Here is a 16,426-nt window from a genome sequence, read left to right as displayed (position 1 = left end):
ATCGAGTCAACATTTAGTCTCCGTGGCCTCGTATATGTCAAAAGAACAAAAGATGAGCCACCTATCATGGTTGATAGTACCAGCAAATTAATCAATCTTTTTCGCGGCGGTCCTGAACCAATCAACATGCCAGCAGAATATTCCAGCAATAATAATGATCAAAATTAAAATATTTCATGACTCAATATATAAATTACTCGAACTTTTTATTATTATTTACATAAATTGTTACTCACTGATTTCCTGCATAGAAAAAATAAATGTTACACCACTTACTTTAAGTAAATTTCACATTGTAGTCCTAAGTAACTATACAAACCTTTGTAGCATTACTTATTTTTCTTATAATATTAGATAGAGCAAAACAATGTTCCAAAGACAACTTAAAATGCATGATACGAATACTATCAAAACAAAAAACAGGCCTAAAACTGGTGCACATAAATGCCCAAAGTCTTAATAACAAAATGGATGAGTTTCGCGATACATTTATTAACTCCGACATCGACGCCATTTGTATATCTGAAACGTGGTTTCATCCTGAAATCGATAGCAGCATTTTTCATGTTACGGGATACAAACTGTTTAGAGCGGATCGTCATACTCATGGCGGCGGGGTAGCTATATATATCAAACATGGTATAAGCTGCTCTCTCAAATTTATGTCAAACCGCTCTTCCCGCATTGAATACTTATTTCTGGAACTTTTATCTGATGACAAGAAAAGATTACTGCTGGGTTGCGTCTACAGACCAAATTCATCAATAGATTTTGAAGAATTAATAGAAACTATTGATATAATTTCCATCGAGTACGACAATATAATCGTAGCTGGTGATTTTAATAGCAACTTGCTTGTTGAGCGCTGTCTTGCCGACTCAATGCAAACCCTAGGGCTACTTCCTGTGAATGATTCCGCACCAACTCACTTCACAAGAAGTAACGCGAGTCTGCTAGATGTGTTCTTTGTCAGCCATTTGTCCAAAATATCTCTCTACAATCAGCTAGATGCCCCCGCATTCTCCAAGCATGATTTGCTTTTCGTCACATACCACTTCGAAATTAATCCCACTGTTTGTACATCGACATATCGCGACTTCAAAAACATTGACTGGCCACTTCTGCATCAAAGTTTAGATGAAGTACCTTGGGAAGAGATTTTCTATATGGAAGGTGTTGACGAACAAGTTTCCTTCCTAAATCATAACCTTTGCTCAATTTACGACACATGCGTTCCTGTCAAAGTCATTTATACTAACAGAAAACAACAGCCATGGTTTACTCCTGAAATCAAGCACTTGATCAGCGTTCGAAATTTGGCATATAAAAGATGGAAACGTTATAGACTGCCTACACTGTATGACACGTTTAAATCCGCTAGAAGAGATGTGCTCAAAAAGACTAACGAGTCCAAAAAGCAGTACTATAAAAGGAAATTCGAAAATGCAATTGATAGTAAGCGAAAATGGAAAGAAATAAGGAACATCGGAATTGGATCGAAATCCAATACCAACACTGATTGTCTTTCTATCTCTGACCTAGATGAGATAAATGAAAACTTTTTGAAAATAAATACTGTGGACCCTGGCACAAACACTTATTCTAATATTTCTACAGCACAGATTGAAGACACATTCTCGTTTAGATGTGTTAGTCCCGAAGAAGTCTTACAAAGTTTTGCAACCATAAAGTCTGACGCAATGGGATTTGATGGCATACATCCTAGATTTGCCAAATTGGTACTGCCGAAAATACTTCCATTTGTTACACACATTTATAACAACATTCTTACAAAGTCAACGTTCCCAACAGACTGGAAATTGGCAAAAATTATACCGATACCCAAACAGAATTCAGAGTTCCGTCCGATTGCTATCCTGCCGTTTTTCTCTAAAGCTTTGGAACGTATTATAAATACTCAAATAGATGCCTTCCTGAGTTTCAGAGGTCTTTTGAATGATAGACAATCTGGTTTTCGAACAAAAAGAAACTGCTCTACTGTATTAATTGACGTTGTGGAAGAATTGAGACAAAATATGGATAATAATATGGTATCATTTCTGGTATTACTGGACCACAGTAAAGCCTTTGACACAGTGAACCATGATATTCTTATCTCGAAGCTTGACAGACTTTTCTTTTTCTCCAAACCGGCCTGTAAACTGATTTCATCATACATTACCGGACGCCGTCAATCCGTCAATGTCGGTGATACAACATCTGCGGCACTTGATGTACCTAGAGGTGTTCCGCAGGGCTCTATCCTTGGTCCCTTACTTTTTTCTGTATACATAAATGATCTACCTGATATTCCAATGCATTGTAATGTGCAAATGTACGCTGACGATGTTCAGCTTTTCTCCAGCGCTAAACCAAATGGCGTACAATCATGTATAAATAATATTAATTGCGATCTGAATGAAATCCAGAACTGGGCGAGTAAAAATAGTCTCTGTCTAAATCCGTCAAAAACTAAACTGATGAAAATTTTAAAACGATCAACCACCCAGATTCCTCCTGTAAGAGCTACTTTGAACAACTCGGTAATAGAAACTGTTGATACATCCTGCAACCTTGGTGTAATATTCAATTCCAAACTGACTTGGACTAATCATATAAACAAAGCTGTTGGTAAAGTTCAAGGAATGCTGCGAAGTTTGTGGTCTGTGCGGACTTCTACACCTTTTCAAGTACGTATGCTTTTAGCGAAATCTTACCTTATACCTACTCTACTTTATGGATGTGAAATTTTCGCAAATTGTGATTCGAGAGACTTCAACAAACTAAAAGTAAGCTACAATAACATTGCTCGCTACATATTTAATAAGAAAAGGAGAGACCGAATTTCTCAATTCGCCCACAAAATATTCGACATTAGTTTCGAAAACCTCCTCAAAGCGAAATGCGTTATTTTACTGCAAAAAATAATCTATCTTAAGCAGCCAAAATATCTTTATGATCATCTCCATTTTGCTCGATCTGGCAGAGGACTAAAAATCATTCTACCACGCTTCCGAACCTCAAACTCTGAAAAACAATTTTTAATCAACAGTATTCGTCTTTGGAACAATTTGCCATCCAACATCCAAACCATAAGTAATGCTACTCTTTTCAAGAAAACAATTTTCAAACACTATATTTAAAGTATAATTCCTAAAAAATTCTCTTATGATAAATTTTATAATATAATTACTTTTTTATTTATATTTTTCTTAACACATATTCGATGTAATCCATTCCTTAAACCGGCATCGTCACTTATAAGATTTTTATCTTGTGATGTCTGGTATCAATAAACAAACAAACAAACAAACAAACGAATATATATGACAAAAAAATTTCCGAAAATAAAATCCATGAAAATGAGGAATTCATTTTCAATAAAAGAAGAAGAATTATAAACACAGCAAATTTTTGTTGGTTTTTTTCTAAAACAATCGTTATGGGTGTGAATGTAAAGCCATAGCTAGGAGTTATAGTGGTGAGAGTGCGAGAGGTGACTGGTTTGTGAGAGAGAAAGAGTATGGTAAAAGAGGTAACTGTTGAAGTGCGGGGGCATGGTGGAGTGAACCACGTGGCCCTACTTGGAGTTCTTTGGCGTGGAGGTCAGTTAGTAGCTTACGCTGCTGCTATGGACAATTAAATACAACTTTGGCAACGCACATACTTAAACACTATGCACTTAATGAATGAAAGAGTTGGCGGAGAGTTTAAACTAGTAAAGGTACGGGGGTACAGTATTTTTGACTATATTATGTGATGGGTCTCATATGTTTTAAGGTAAATAAGTAAAATCGTGCTAAGTTCGGCCGGGCCGAATGTTATGTACCGTCCACAACGAATCGCATTTGTCGAGTTCTTTTCCCGGTATCCCTTTTTAGCCAAAAATGATAAAAGAAAATTATTGCTATGATATTGGAGCTATATGATTTGGACCATTATTGAATTGAATGTTGGAGACCATAGTAGAAGGCATTGTGTAAAATTTCAGCCGGTTTGAATCAGAATAGTGCCCTTTAGGGGCTTAAAAAGTAAAATAGGAAGATCAGTTTATATGGGAGCTGTATCAGGCTATAGACCGATTCAGACCATAATTGACATGTACGCTGAAGGTCATGAGAGAAGCCGATGTACAAAATCGAATAATAATTGCGGCCTACAGAGGCTCAAGAAGTCAAGATCCCAGATCGGTTTATATGGCAGCTATATCAGGTTATGGACCATTTTAAACCATATTTAAAACAGTTGTTGGAAGTCATAATAAAACACTTCAGGCAAAATTTCAGCCAAATCGGATAATAATTGCGCCATTTAGTGTCTCAAGAAGTCAAGATCCAAGATCGGATTATATAAGAAGAAGCTATAATAAAACATGGACCGATATGGCCCATTTACAATCCCAACTGGTCTACACAAATAAGAAGTATTTGTTCAAAATTTCAAGCGGCTAGCTTTACTCGTTCAAAAATTAACGTGCTTTCGAAAGACAGACGGACGGGCTAGTTCGACTTAAAATGGGATGGCGATCAAGAATATATATAGCTTATGGGGTCTCCGACGAATATTTCGACGAATTACAAATAGAACGACGAAGTTATTATACCCCCATCCTAAGGTGGAGGGTATAAAAATAAATCATTTTGGGCTAAGTTCAATCTTAACTTTTTGAAATATGCATTTTAACCGAAAGGTATTGTGTATGCCAACAATGTGGACTATATATTAGGATGTCATGATGAACCCATGAGACCTTAGAAGTTTAGATTATAAATAATTTTTTTCTGTGTATTGTAGGAGGCACAGCGGTCGGGCTAGTTATAATTAGAAGGCTGTAATTCTGTAAGCTCCAGCACAATGGCTTGGAGTAGATGTATTGTCCTTGTCCTTTTTTTAAGCATGTAAGTCGTAGAAAATATGGAAATGCTCATATTTGAGGAAAAATATACTATGTGCAATAAAAATTTTTATGTACTATTTGAATAATAATTGAAGAAGGTGCTTCATGTTCTTATCATACCGCCTTTTGGCACTGTGTATTTGGTCATTCATTAATTAAATTTGAATGAATGTTTTCTTTGAAGGTGTTGTAATTGCAGGTATAAAGTCATATGATATATGATTAAGTGGCTACATTATTCAATATTGATACTCAATGGGTGATACCAATGCATGCGAATGGCATTTGGAAAACAACTAAAACTAGTTGAGAGGTAGAAATTGCAAGAGACAGGTGTTATATATATAGAGTGTGTAATATTTTTGTACACAATATGACAAATATTGTTTAACAATTAACTAGTAGAAACATAATAATTTCGGCCTGTGAAGCTTGGATATCAACCACCATGGACGCGGGTAATATGTACGCATATTAGGGTTGCCCAAAAAGTAATTGCGGATTTTTCATAAAGTCGGCGTTGAAAAATTTTTTCACAGCTTGTGACTCTGTCATTGCATTCTTTCTTCTGTCAGTTATCAGCTGTTACTTTAAGCTTGCTTTAGAAAAAAAAAGTGTAAAAAAGTATATTTGATTAAAGTTTATTCTAAGTTTTATTAAAAATGCATTTACTTTATTTTAAAAAATCCGCAATTACTTTTTGGGCAACCCAATAAATCAGTTTATAACTGGAATAGTTTGAAGAAATCCAATCGGGCAATATGGGATAATCAAACATAGGTATCTATGGTGAATATAAATTGAGTAGTAGAAGTAGAAGTATATTGCAACTTAGGTTCTATTCATTGAGAGTAATACGTTGACTCGGTAGTGTGGGGTATTCTATTGTAGGCTCCAACAGCCTACGTAGTAAAAACCATAACAGAAGATATTGTGAGAGAAAACTTGTTACGAAATACGCTGATAAAGTCTCTTAAAGTGAAAATCCGGTGATTCATATATATGGGAGCTATTTCTAAATCTTAAAATACATTTAGCGGATTCCATAGCGCGTTTTGGTAAATTTTGGGAAAATCTTCTTATATATAAAAATCATTTTGTGTTTGTTTGTTTGTATGTTTGTGTGTTCCTTATAGACTCAGAAACGGCTGAACCGATTTTCTTGAAATTTTCACAGATGGTGCATAATGATCCCGTGGTGAAAATAGGGTACTAAATTTTTTGATATCTGAAGGGGGGCGGACCCTCCCCCTTACCCTAATTTTCAGAAACGCTCGGAGATGGGTGGTGCGATTTAAGCAAAATTTTGTGTGCTCTCATATAGTACCCTAAAATAAAAATTTGGTATCCAAATTTCGGATGGGGTACCTAGGGGGGCTGTCCCACCCTAAAACCTATCAAACATATATTTAGACCAATCACGACAATATGGGACTCAAATGAAAAGTATTTAGGATAAGAAAACGTATCTGACATCCATTTGTCTAACCAAGTGCTGGGGGACCACCCAAACCCCCAAAACACCCCTAAATCGGACATATTTACCGACCATGGCAATATGGGACTCAAATGAAAGGTATTTGCGAGTGGAATACGAATCTGATATCCAAATGTGGGACCACGTTCCTGGAGGTCCACCCCTTCCCCAAAACACCCCCCAAACAAAACTTATTTACTAACCATGGGAATATGGGGATTAAATAAAAGGTATTTGAGTGTAGAATTGGAATCTGATATCCATATATAGGACCAGTTGTTGGGGGGCCACCTCTCACCAAAAACATCCCCCAAAAGGGACAAATTTACGACCACAGCCATATGGGGCTCAAATGAAAGGTCTTTGGGAGTAGAGCACGAATCTGATATCAATATTTGGGAAAAGTGTCTATGGGGCCACCCCACCCCCACAACACCACCCAAATAGTAAGTATTTGCTGACTTTTGGAATATGAGGCTCAAATTAGAGGGTTTTTAGAGTGGAACACGAATCCGATATATATTTTCAAGGCCAACTCACTGATTTGCCGCCCATCCCCCAAAACACCCCCAAGTCGCTCACTTTTGCTGACTATTGAAATATGGGGCTCAAGTTAAAGGTATTTGGGAGTAGACCACGTATCTGATATCAACATTAAGGGCCAACTGTCTAGCGGACGACCCACCACCACAACAACTCCCAAATAAAATATGGAAGCTATAGCCAAATCTGAACCGATCTAGGCTGAACTGAAGGGGAATGTCGAAGGGTCTAATACAACTCACAGTCCCAAATGTCGGCGACATCGGACAATAAATGTGCCTTTTATGGGCTCAAAACCTTAAATCGAGAGGTCGATCTATATGGGAGCTATATTCAAATCTGATGTCGAAGGGCCTAACACAACTCACTGTTCCAAATTTTGGAGAAATCTGACAATAAATGCGTCTTTTATGGGGCCAAGACTTTAAATCGAGAGTCCGATATAGTCCATCTTCAAACTGAACCTGCATATGGGCAAGAAAATAATCTGTGAGAAATTTCAGCTCAATACCTCCATTTTTAAAGTATGTGGCGTGGTTTCAACAGACAGACAGACGGACGGACATGGCCAGATCGCCTTAGATTTTTACGACGATCATTAAAGTCCCCAAGAACCATAATCGTCTGGTTCTAGGGGACTTTAATGCGAATCACATTTCATAGCATTCTCCCCTAAGTAACGACCAGAGGGCCATGACTTTGGCAGAGCAGATTGAAGGCTGCACGTTTTGCACGGTGAATGAAGATGCCCCCACTAGGATTACGAGGAGGTGCAGCAGCACGCCAGATATTTCCATTGACATTGACCCGTAGTGGCGTAATGGCGTATCCTGGCAAGCCGTCATTTCTATGGGATCAGACCACCTCCCCGTAATTCTCACCATCATCCGACCACCCGATTTCATAACCTCTGAGCACCGAATGTTTATCAATCAAAGGAAAGCCAATTGAGCTGGTTCAGAGAGTACACTAATCGCCACTTCAGTGAACTGGCACCCCCTTCGGATGTGTTAGTTGCCGACAGGCAATATCGAGTCGCTTTATACCAGTTGGTCGAATACCCCAAGTGCCGCCCAATTTCCCGGCGCAAGCAGTGGTACTCGCAGACGAGCGTGATGGAATTCGTAGTATGGACCCCACTAACACCGGAATCAGTGAGCTGAATTTGAAAATAAACAGGGTAGTCAACGAACATAGGCGGAATTTGTGGCTGAAACACTTGAAGCAATGTAACTTAGGCACCGATTTAGGCAAGCTGTGGTCTACTGTGAAGTGACTCTCGAACCCCGGTAGACGGTATGCCAGGACCACTTTTGACAGATCCGAAGAGATGCGCCAGGTTGTTCAACCCTCAATTTATTGTGCATCCCGAGAGTGACAGGGCAATGAGGAGAGCCATTCACCGTATCCGTGGTCTCTGAGCCGATGGACAGCCATCGAAATGTCATCCGTGGCGCCAAATCATGAAGAAGAATCTGGATTTACCTGGAGTTTAGTACTTTACTACTGTCCTCAACCTGTCTTCGAACACTCTTATAGTTGCCGATGTCTGGAAAATGGACATAGTGATCCCGCTACCGAAGCCTGGAAAGGACCCGAGTTTGCTGGAGTCGTACAGACCGATCTCCCTTCCTTCACCATTAGCAAAGATGCTCGAGCCATTACTCCTCCTGAGCCTCGTAGGAGAATTTCCATTCGCTGAGCATCAACATGGATTTCGAAGAGTGCATAGCACAACAACTGCTTTGCACGCCATCACCGCACACATTTGCCCTGGCTTCAATCAGCCCCGGCCATGTGATGGTCAGCCATGCCAAACTATTTGAGGACATCGCCAACACATCCCTCCAGCCAGGCCTGAAAGGCTGGGTCGCGAATTATCTATGTTGTCGCCAATCATTTGTGGAAGTTAGGAATAGGAAGTCAAAGCACTGTAGAGTGAAACAGGTAGTCCCCCAAGGTGGGGTGATATCTCCAGCACTGTTTAATCTCTACCTATCCTCCTTTCCACTCCCTTTAGATGGCATAGAGATCGTATCATATGCGGTCGATTGTACGATCATGGCATCTGGCCCCCCACCCATTGTTGACATCTGCGATAGGTTAAACGTCTACCTCAACGAACTTGCCTCATATTTCGCTGCAAGAAATCTGAACATATCTGCCAGCAAATCTTCAGTCACAATGTTTACTACAAATTCGCGTGAGGTGAATACTGATCTGACTGTGATGGTCGATGGTGAATTGATTCCGACCATCAAGTGTCCCAAACTACTTGGCGTCACATTCAACAGCTCTTACACATTCTCCCCACATGCCACACATATTTGCGATAAAGTCAAAAGAAGAAACAAAAGAAACAAGGTCCTCAAGTCACTTGCTGGCAGCATTTGGGGTGCAGACATAGAAACCTTGTTGACCAGTGTGGTCTCATCAACTTTGTGACACGCAGTGGAATAATATTCAGATCTGTCAGAATGCCACCCTCCGAACTGCGACGGGCTGTCTCCTCAGTTCTCATGTGGACCACCTCCATTAGGAGACAAAGATCCTATCACTGCGAAGACATAACTACATGCTGTCTAAGCAATACCTTTTTGGCTGTTATCGCAGAGACCTTCTAAATCATCATCTTGTGGATAGACATCCACAGCCCAGAAGCTTTAAGGTAGATCTACATGATCTAGGGCATAAGGTTCAGCGCTATGAGGGAGAACCTCTCGATCAAGCGGCATATCCTAGCAGGTCTAGACAAGATTCATGCAGATACGGTAGCAGATGCGGTAAATGGCTACCCGGTGAATGTAGTCTTTGGAGAACGACCTCCTCCCGTTGCACCTGAAGAAATTGACCTCCCCCGGCAAACCAGAGTAGTTTTAGCGCAGATGCACCCGACTGATACAGATCAAGCATTGATGCTGACGTGCAAGATGTATGTCCCGATTGTTACCAGAGACCGCACCATACACGTCACCTGTTTAACTGCCCAGCCAGACCCACTCGACTCAGACCCAGATCCCTGTGGACGCACCCCATCTTAGTCGCAGGGTTCCTGCGTCTTGACACTCAACAGAATTAAGCAGACGAAAGATAGAACACAACAAACTGGTACAACAACAAACATTTGAAGGGTTTTTGAAATTTTCCAATATATATCCATTTTTTTGGAATTTTAAGACATGATCCCTTATCCAAGAAATAAAGTTCTTTCTTTTTTAATTAATTCTAAAACTGTTAAAATTTAAAATAATTTTTGCAATATTTGTTTCGTCACATTATTTATTTTAATAGGGAACAAGGCTAATAAATCATACTATTGGGTTGCCCAAAAAGTAATTGCGGATTTTTCATATAGTCGACGTTGACAAATTTTTTCACAGCATGTGACTCTGTAATTGCATGCTTTCTTCTGTCAGTTAACAGCTGTGACTTTTAGCTTGCTTTGGAAAAAAGTGTAAAAAAGTATATTTAATTAAAGTTCATTCTAAGTTTTATTAAAAATACATTTACTTTATTTTAAAAAATCCGCAATTACTTTTTGGGCAACCCAATAAATATTGACACAGAAATCATGTGTCTAAATGTCAGTTTGAAATTTAAAGTATTATTAGGAAAATCAAATGAAATAAACAATTTTTTTTGTAATTCGAAAAAAACTAAACAAAATTACTCCTATATTAAAATTTAAAAAAATATGGATTTGATCATAACTCCTGAACCGCACTATATACCCGGGTAAGTAAATAAAATCCAATACCTACCAAAAAAAAATTTAAATTTTTATGATTCCTCAACAGCTACACTGGTCACTGCCCTCAACTGCAATTTAGAGAGGGCAAGACATATGCCAAACTAACGAACAAAATTCTTATGGACCCATGTGTCAACCATGCCTCCGAGTTAGTACTATCCAAACCTGGAGATCCGATTCCTATTCAAATTCCTTTTGAAAGTGAAGTAAAGGCATTAAAGAATCGTTCCTTGCTCATCGATTCAACCTATCAACATCCCATCATACCAGGTTATGATGGATTTGTACCAAATTTAAGGAATCAAGTTGGCAAGCGTTACATTGCAGCAGCATCTACAGGTCTAGCTCAACATGAGGCTTTGGCTGAGCGAATGCGTTGTGAAAGACGCTTTCTGCAACATAGAGATCTTCTCGAGAGTGGTAAGGGTTTGTTTGAGGCTAAGTTACGTGAGAGAATGGTGGGTTTTCTTATTTTAATATTTGCAAATATTAACTATTTTGACAATTTTCTTGAAGATGCCTATGACTCAGTATAATGCCCCTTTGGTGCCAGTTAGGTCCAGGGCTCAGGCTATAAAAATGGAAGAATGCCATGAGATTAAGAAAGAAAAGTTACCATATTCCAAATTTACTGCACCACATTTTATGGAAAATGATGATGAGGAAAAATATATAACTAATGGTAAGATTCAATTTTAAATAATTTTAATTTACTGCTCAATAGAATATACCCCCATTCCATTAACAATTCCGTTTCCCAGACATATTGGAGTAAGGATCCACATAAAAGTCAAAGTTTGTTTGTTTCTTCCGTACAGCCTTAAAGACGGGAGAACGATTTTCCTCAAACGTTTGTACTATGTAGAGTAATACCCTGCACCCTAGAATAGGGGTATACTTATTTCGTCATTCAGTTTGTACTTACTTACTTTAGTTGGCTATGACTGAATATTTGTTCAACTAGCCGAACGTAGAATAGCATTCCAAGCGCCTCGATCTTCTGCGCTCGTTCCAGAATTTCTGACACCAAGTTTCGAGGTGTCTCCCACCACTTGATCTTTCCATCGGGCTTTGGGTCTTCCCGGTTTGCGTGTACCACCGTGTTTGCCTTCAAAAGACTTCTTTGCTGGAGCTTCTTCATCCATTCTGATGCGTGTAACTATGCTATAGTCGTCATACAGCTCGTGATTCATACGTTGCCTATATTCTCCATTAACGTAAACTGGTCCAGAAGAAAGAAGAATCTTTCTCTCAAATACTCCAAGCACTGCCTTGTCTGCTTTCACAAGTACCCATGCTTCAGAACCATATAACAGCACGGATAGTATCAGTGTCTTGTAAAGTGTAGTCTTCGTCTCTCGAGAGGTGGCCTTGTTTCTAAACTCCTTACTTAGTCCAAAGTAGCATCTGTTTGCCAGTATTATTCTTCGCTTAATTTCAAAACTGTTGTCATTCGTTTCGGTTGCGGAGGTGCCGACTGATTGTCGCAAAGTTGTGGTTCCCAACTTTCTCCATTTTCTTTATCTGCTCGGTTGTGCAAGGCTTTTTGGGAGTTGAAACCATCCATTTCGTCGTATCACAATTTTCTGCCAGGCCCATTTTCACTGACTCTCTTTCGATTCTTTCAAAGGCTGCAGTTACTACTTGCGGTGACCGATCTATGATATCGATGTCGTCGGCATAGGCGAGTAGCATGTGTTCTCTTGTGATTAGTTTACCATATCTATTCACATCTGCATGTCGTATAATCTTCTCCAGCAGGATATTAAAGAGATCAGACAAGTTAAAGACAAGGAGACAGCTTTCCTTGTCTGTGACCTAGTTTGGTATTGAATGGTTCCGAGAGATTTATTCCTATTCTTACTGAGGTCCATATAAAGTATATATATTCTTGATCAGCGTAAAAATCTAAGACGATCTACCCATGCCCGTCCGTCTGTCTCTTGAAATCACGCTACAGTCTTTAAAAACAAAGATATTGAGCTGAAACTTTGTACAGTTTCTTTTTTGTCCATAAGCAGGTTAACTTCGAAGATGGGCTATATCGGAATATATTTTGATAAAGCCTCCATTTAGACCGATCCACAGATTTATGGTCTTAGACCCATAAAACCCACATTTATTATCCGAGTTTGCTGAAATTTGTGTTAGTGAGTTGTGTTAAGCACTTCGACATCCTTCTTCAATTTTGCCAAGATCGGTAAAGATTTGGATATAGGTGCCATATTGACCGATCTTCCGATTTAGGGTCGTAGGCCCATAAAAGCCACATTTATTGTCCGATTTTGCCGAAATTTGGGACAGTGAATTGTGTTAGGTACTTTGACATCCTTCTTTAATTTGGTCCAGATCGGTCAAGATTTGGATATAGCTGCCATATTGACCGATCCACCGATTAAGGGTCTTAGGCCCATAAAAGTCACATTTATTATCCGATTTTGCCGAAATTTGGGACAACGAGTTGTGTTATGCCCTTCACCATCCCTCTTTAATTTGGTTCAGAGCGGTCCAGAGTTGGATATAGCTGCCATATTGACCGATCCCCCGATTTAGGGTCTTAGGCACATAAAAGCCACATTAATTATCCGATTTTGCGAAAATTTGGGACAGTGAGTTGTGTTGGGCCCTTCGACATCCTTTTTTAATTTGGTTCAGATCGGTCCAGATTTGGATATAGCTGCCATATTGACCGATCCACCGGTTAAGGGTCTTAGGCCCATTAAAACCACATTTATTATCCGAGTTTGCTGAAATTTGGGTTAGTGAGTTGTGTTAAGTACTTCGACATCCTTCTTCAAGTTTGCCAAGATCGGTCCAGATTTGGATATAGTTGCCATATTGACCGATCCACCGATTAAGGGTCTTAGGCCCATAAAAACCACATTTATTATGCGAGTTTGCGAAAATTTGGGACAGTGAGTTGTGTTGGGCCCTTCGACATCCTTTTTTAATTTGGTTCAGATCGGTCCAGATTTGGATAAAGCTGCCATATTTACCGATCCACCGATTAAGGGTCTTAGGCCCATAAAAACCACATTTATTATCCGAGTTTGCTGAAATTTGGGTTAGTGAGTTGTGTTAAGTACTTCGACATCCTTCTTCAATTTTGCCAAGATCGGTCCAGATTTGGATATAGCTGCCATATTGACCGATCCACCGATTAAGGTCTTAGGCCCATAAAAACCACATTTATTATCCGAGTTTGCTGAAATTTGGGTTAGTGAGTTGTGTTAGGCATTTCGGTATCCTTTTTTAATTTGGTCCAAATCGGTCCAGATTTGGATATAGCTGCCATATTGACCGATCCACCGATTAAGGGTCTTAGGCCCATAAAAGTCACATTTATTATCCGATTTTGCCGAAATTGGGGGCAGTGAGTTGTGTTAGGCCCTTCGACATCCTTCGTTAATTTGGCCTAAACCGGTGCAGATTTGAATATAGCTGCCATATAGACCGATCTCTCGATGCAAGGTTTTGTGCCCGTAAAAGGCGTATTTATTGTCCGATGGCGTCGAAATTTGGGACAGTGAGTTGTGTTAGGCCCTTCGATATTCTTCTTCAATTTGGCCTAAATTGGTCCAGATTTGGATATAGCTGCCATATAGACCGATATCTTGATTCAAAGTCTTGGCCCCATAAAAGACCCAATGTTGCCGAAAATTGGGACAGAGAGTTAAGTTAAACCCCTCCACATGTTTCTACAATTTGGTATAGATAGATCAAGATTTGCATATAGCTGCCATATAGACCGATATCTCGATACTAAAAAGACCTATATTTTGTTATACACAATTGAACAATGATTTGTACTTATTAGTATTTGGTCCAAATCGGAACATATTTCGATATAGCTGCTATGGGGCATAAGGTATACATTTTTCACCGGATTTTGACGAAAGGTGGTTTACATATATATCCGAGGTGGTGGGTATCCAAAGTTCGGCCCGGCCGAACTTAACGCCTTTTTACTTGTTGCGATTTTCTTTTCGGATTTTTTTTCTGCGCACTTTTTAGTCGCTTGAAACACCTATTCATATATACCTAATACAAGTATAAAAGGTGAAATATTCCTCCTGAAGTATTTGAAAATCTTGTAGGCTGTATCTGCAAAGGTATTTTGCTTACAAAATATACAATAATTTTGCTGGCTCTGTCAGCTGTTCCTTCATTGAATATTGAATATTGGAACTTAGGTAAAATCGTGACACTACTGAGTTATGAAATTTATCACATTCATCATTTCAAATTTAAAATTTTAGTTTGTTATGCCATTTTGTATTTTGGCAGATTGTGTTAAGGAAACCCACAGTTATATCACTCAACAGCCTTTACAATACCTGATAAAAAATATTTTTCTTTATTTATCGAACAACAAAGCAAGCAAACAAACTTTCATGAAAATTTCAATACACTTCATTTTTGTCATTTACAAACAAACCTCATAGTATACCTTCATACATACATACAAACGTACCTTCATTTTAACTTTTTGTGGTTATAATAAACTAATTTAAAACTTTTAGTGTATTTCCCAATTCACATGGTAAAAACTTTGGCCCACTTTGTGGCGTGCAACAATTAAACCCCCTCAAACAAATTTCGTCAATGACCATTGTCTACTCTTCCATTCTCCCCTCTACCCAGGTTACGGTGGTCACATACCGATGGCAATGACACATTTTGGTAAAAGCAGCAAACAACTGACAAACAGTGCGCTCGCCGACTTTACGAATAATTATCATCATCGCCAGAGTGCCGAATGGTGTCCCATGGAGTTGACAGGCATTGCCAGTTCCTGTCCCAATTTGGGCCAGTTTGTCATCTATCATCGAACAATTGGTATGATACCCAAGTATTCAGGACATGTGCCGGGGGAGGCTTTCACAATTGGCTGTACCTATGGAAATGCAACAGTTAATGCCAAACGTTGGTTGGCATTGCACAAGGATTGACTTCGGGGATTCGTTTGTTTTGGTGGGTTGGCATGACGAAGGTGACTTGTATCCATTGGCTTTGTGACAAACGGTGTGAGGAGGTTAAAATTCTATTTGTGTGTTTTAAATTTTTTGTACTCATTCTGTTCGGATCACTTGAACCTGTGTATAAATATTTAAAGAATTAAGTGTTAAATTGTGAATGGCTATACAATGCCCGGAATAATAAAAGATTTAACGAAAATTTTTGTACAATGGATGGAAGTTGTTTAAATTCTTGTATTTCTGGTAAAAATGCAATAAATTGTTCCGCTAACATTTTATTTATTGAACTAGCTGGACAGGGGCCGCTCCGCTGCGCCTTCTTTAACTCTCTAATATCTATTTAGGGTGGAGACACTTCGCCGTAAATGTGGATATCGTGCTACTGTAGCCTATGTCCGCCTATGACGCTGAACGCCTGCTTTCGAATAATGGCTGAACTTCGGACAAACTTTAAAGCGGTGGTTATCCCCTCTTAATGCTGGCGATATTTGCGAGGTACCATACCATGCATGGTCATGTAAAAAATTCTACCAAAGAGGTGTCGCACTGCGGCCCGACGTACGGACTTGGCTATAAAAAAGGCGCCTTATCGTTGATAAACTCAACTTGAATCGGAAAGTGCTCATTGATGTATGAAAAGTTTGTCCCTGCTCGTTTCCTGGGCAAATTTTTACTCTACTCCGTAATGTCTTTCTTTTGAGCCCCATATTACTGTATTGGTAAATATTGGTTGCCCAAAAAGTAATTGCGGATTTTTCATATAGTCGGCGTTGACAAAT

At 39.1% G+C, this 16,426-nt stretch overlaps 2 protein-coding genes across 2 annotated transcripts; both read left to right on the top strand.

Moving 5' to 3' along the window:
• Positions 1-467: 467 nt before the first annotated feature.
• Positions 468-8,946, top strand: LOC131997045 (uncharacterized). Its single transcript, XM_059367305.1, has 2 exons — positions 468-2,690; positions 8,938-8,946. The coding sequence occupies exons 1-2, from the start codon at positions 468-470 to the stop codon at positions 8,944-8,946; spliced, it is 2,232 nt and encodes a 743-aa protein (XP_059223288.1).
• Positions 8,947-10,611: 1,665 nt separating this feature from the next.
• LOC106085027 (UPF0605 protein GA14893-like) lies at positions 10,612-15,861 on the top strand. The gene is made up of 4 exons (XM_013249025.2): positions 10,612-10,652; positions 10,715-11,126; positions 11,185-11,350; positions 15,313-15,861. Exons 1-4 carry the CDS (start codon positions 10,612-10,614, stop codon positions 15,618-15,620), a joined length of 927 nt encoding a protein of 308 aa, XP_013104479.2. The 3' UTR covers positions 15,621-15,861.
• The last annotated feature ends 565 nt before the right edge of the window (positions 15,862-16,426 follow it).

Source organism: Stomoxys calcitrans, chromosome 4 (assembly GCF_963082655.1).
Source record: "Stomoxys calcitrans chromosome 4, idStoCalc2.1, whole genome shotgun sequence".
Classification (NCBI taxonomy): Eukaryota; Metazoa; Arthropoda; class Insecta; order Diptera; family Muscidae; genus Stomoxys; species Stomoxys calcitrans.
The sequence above is the reverse complement of the archived record's forward strand: the minus strand, read 5'-3'. Positions and strand labels throughout refer to the sequence as shown.

Coding starts and splice junctions, on each gene's coding strand:
- LOC131997045 (XM_059367305.1), top strand. CDS start 468: ATGGATGAGTTTCGCGATACATTTATTAACTCCGACATCGACGCCATT.
- LOC106085027 (XM_013249025.2), top strand. CDS start 10,612: ATGGATTTGATCATAACTCCTGAACCGCACTATATACCCGG. Junction 11,127..11,184: donor CTAAGTTACGTGAGAGAATG/GTGGGTTTTCTT, acceptor ATTTTCTTGAAG/ATGCCTATGACTCAGTATAA. Junction 11,351..15,312: donor GGAAAAATATATAACTAATG/GTAAGATTCAAT, acceptor CCCTCTACCCAG/GTTACGGTGGTCACATACCG.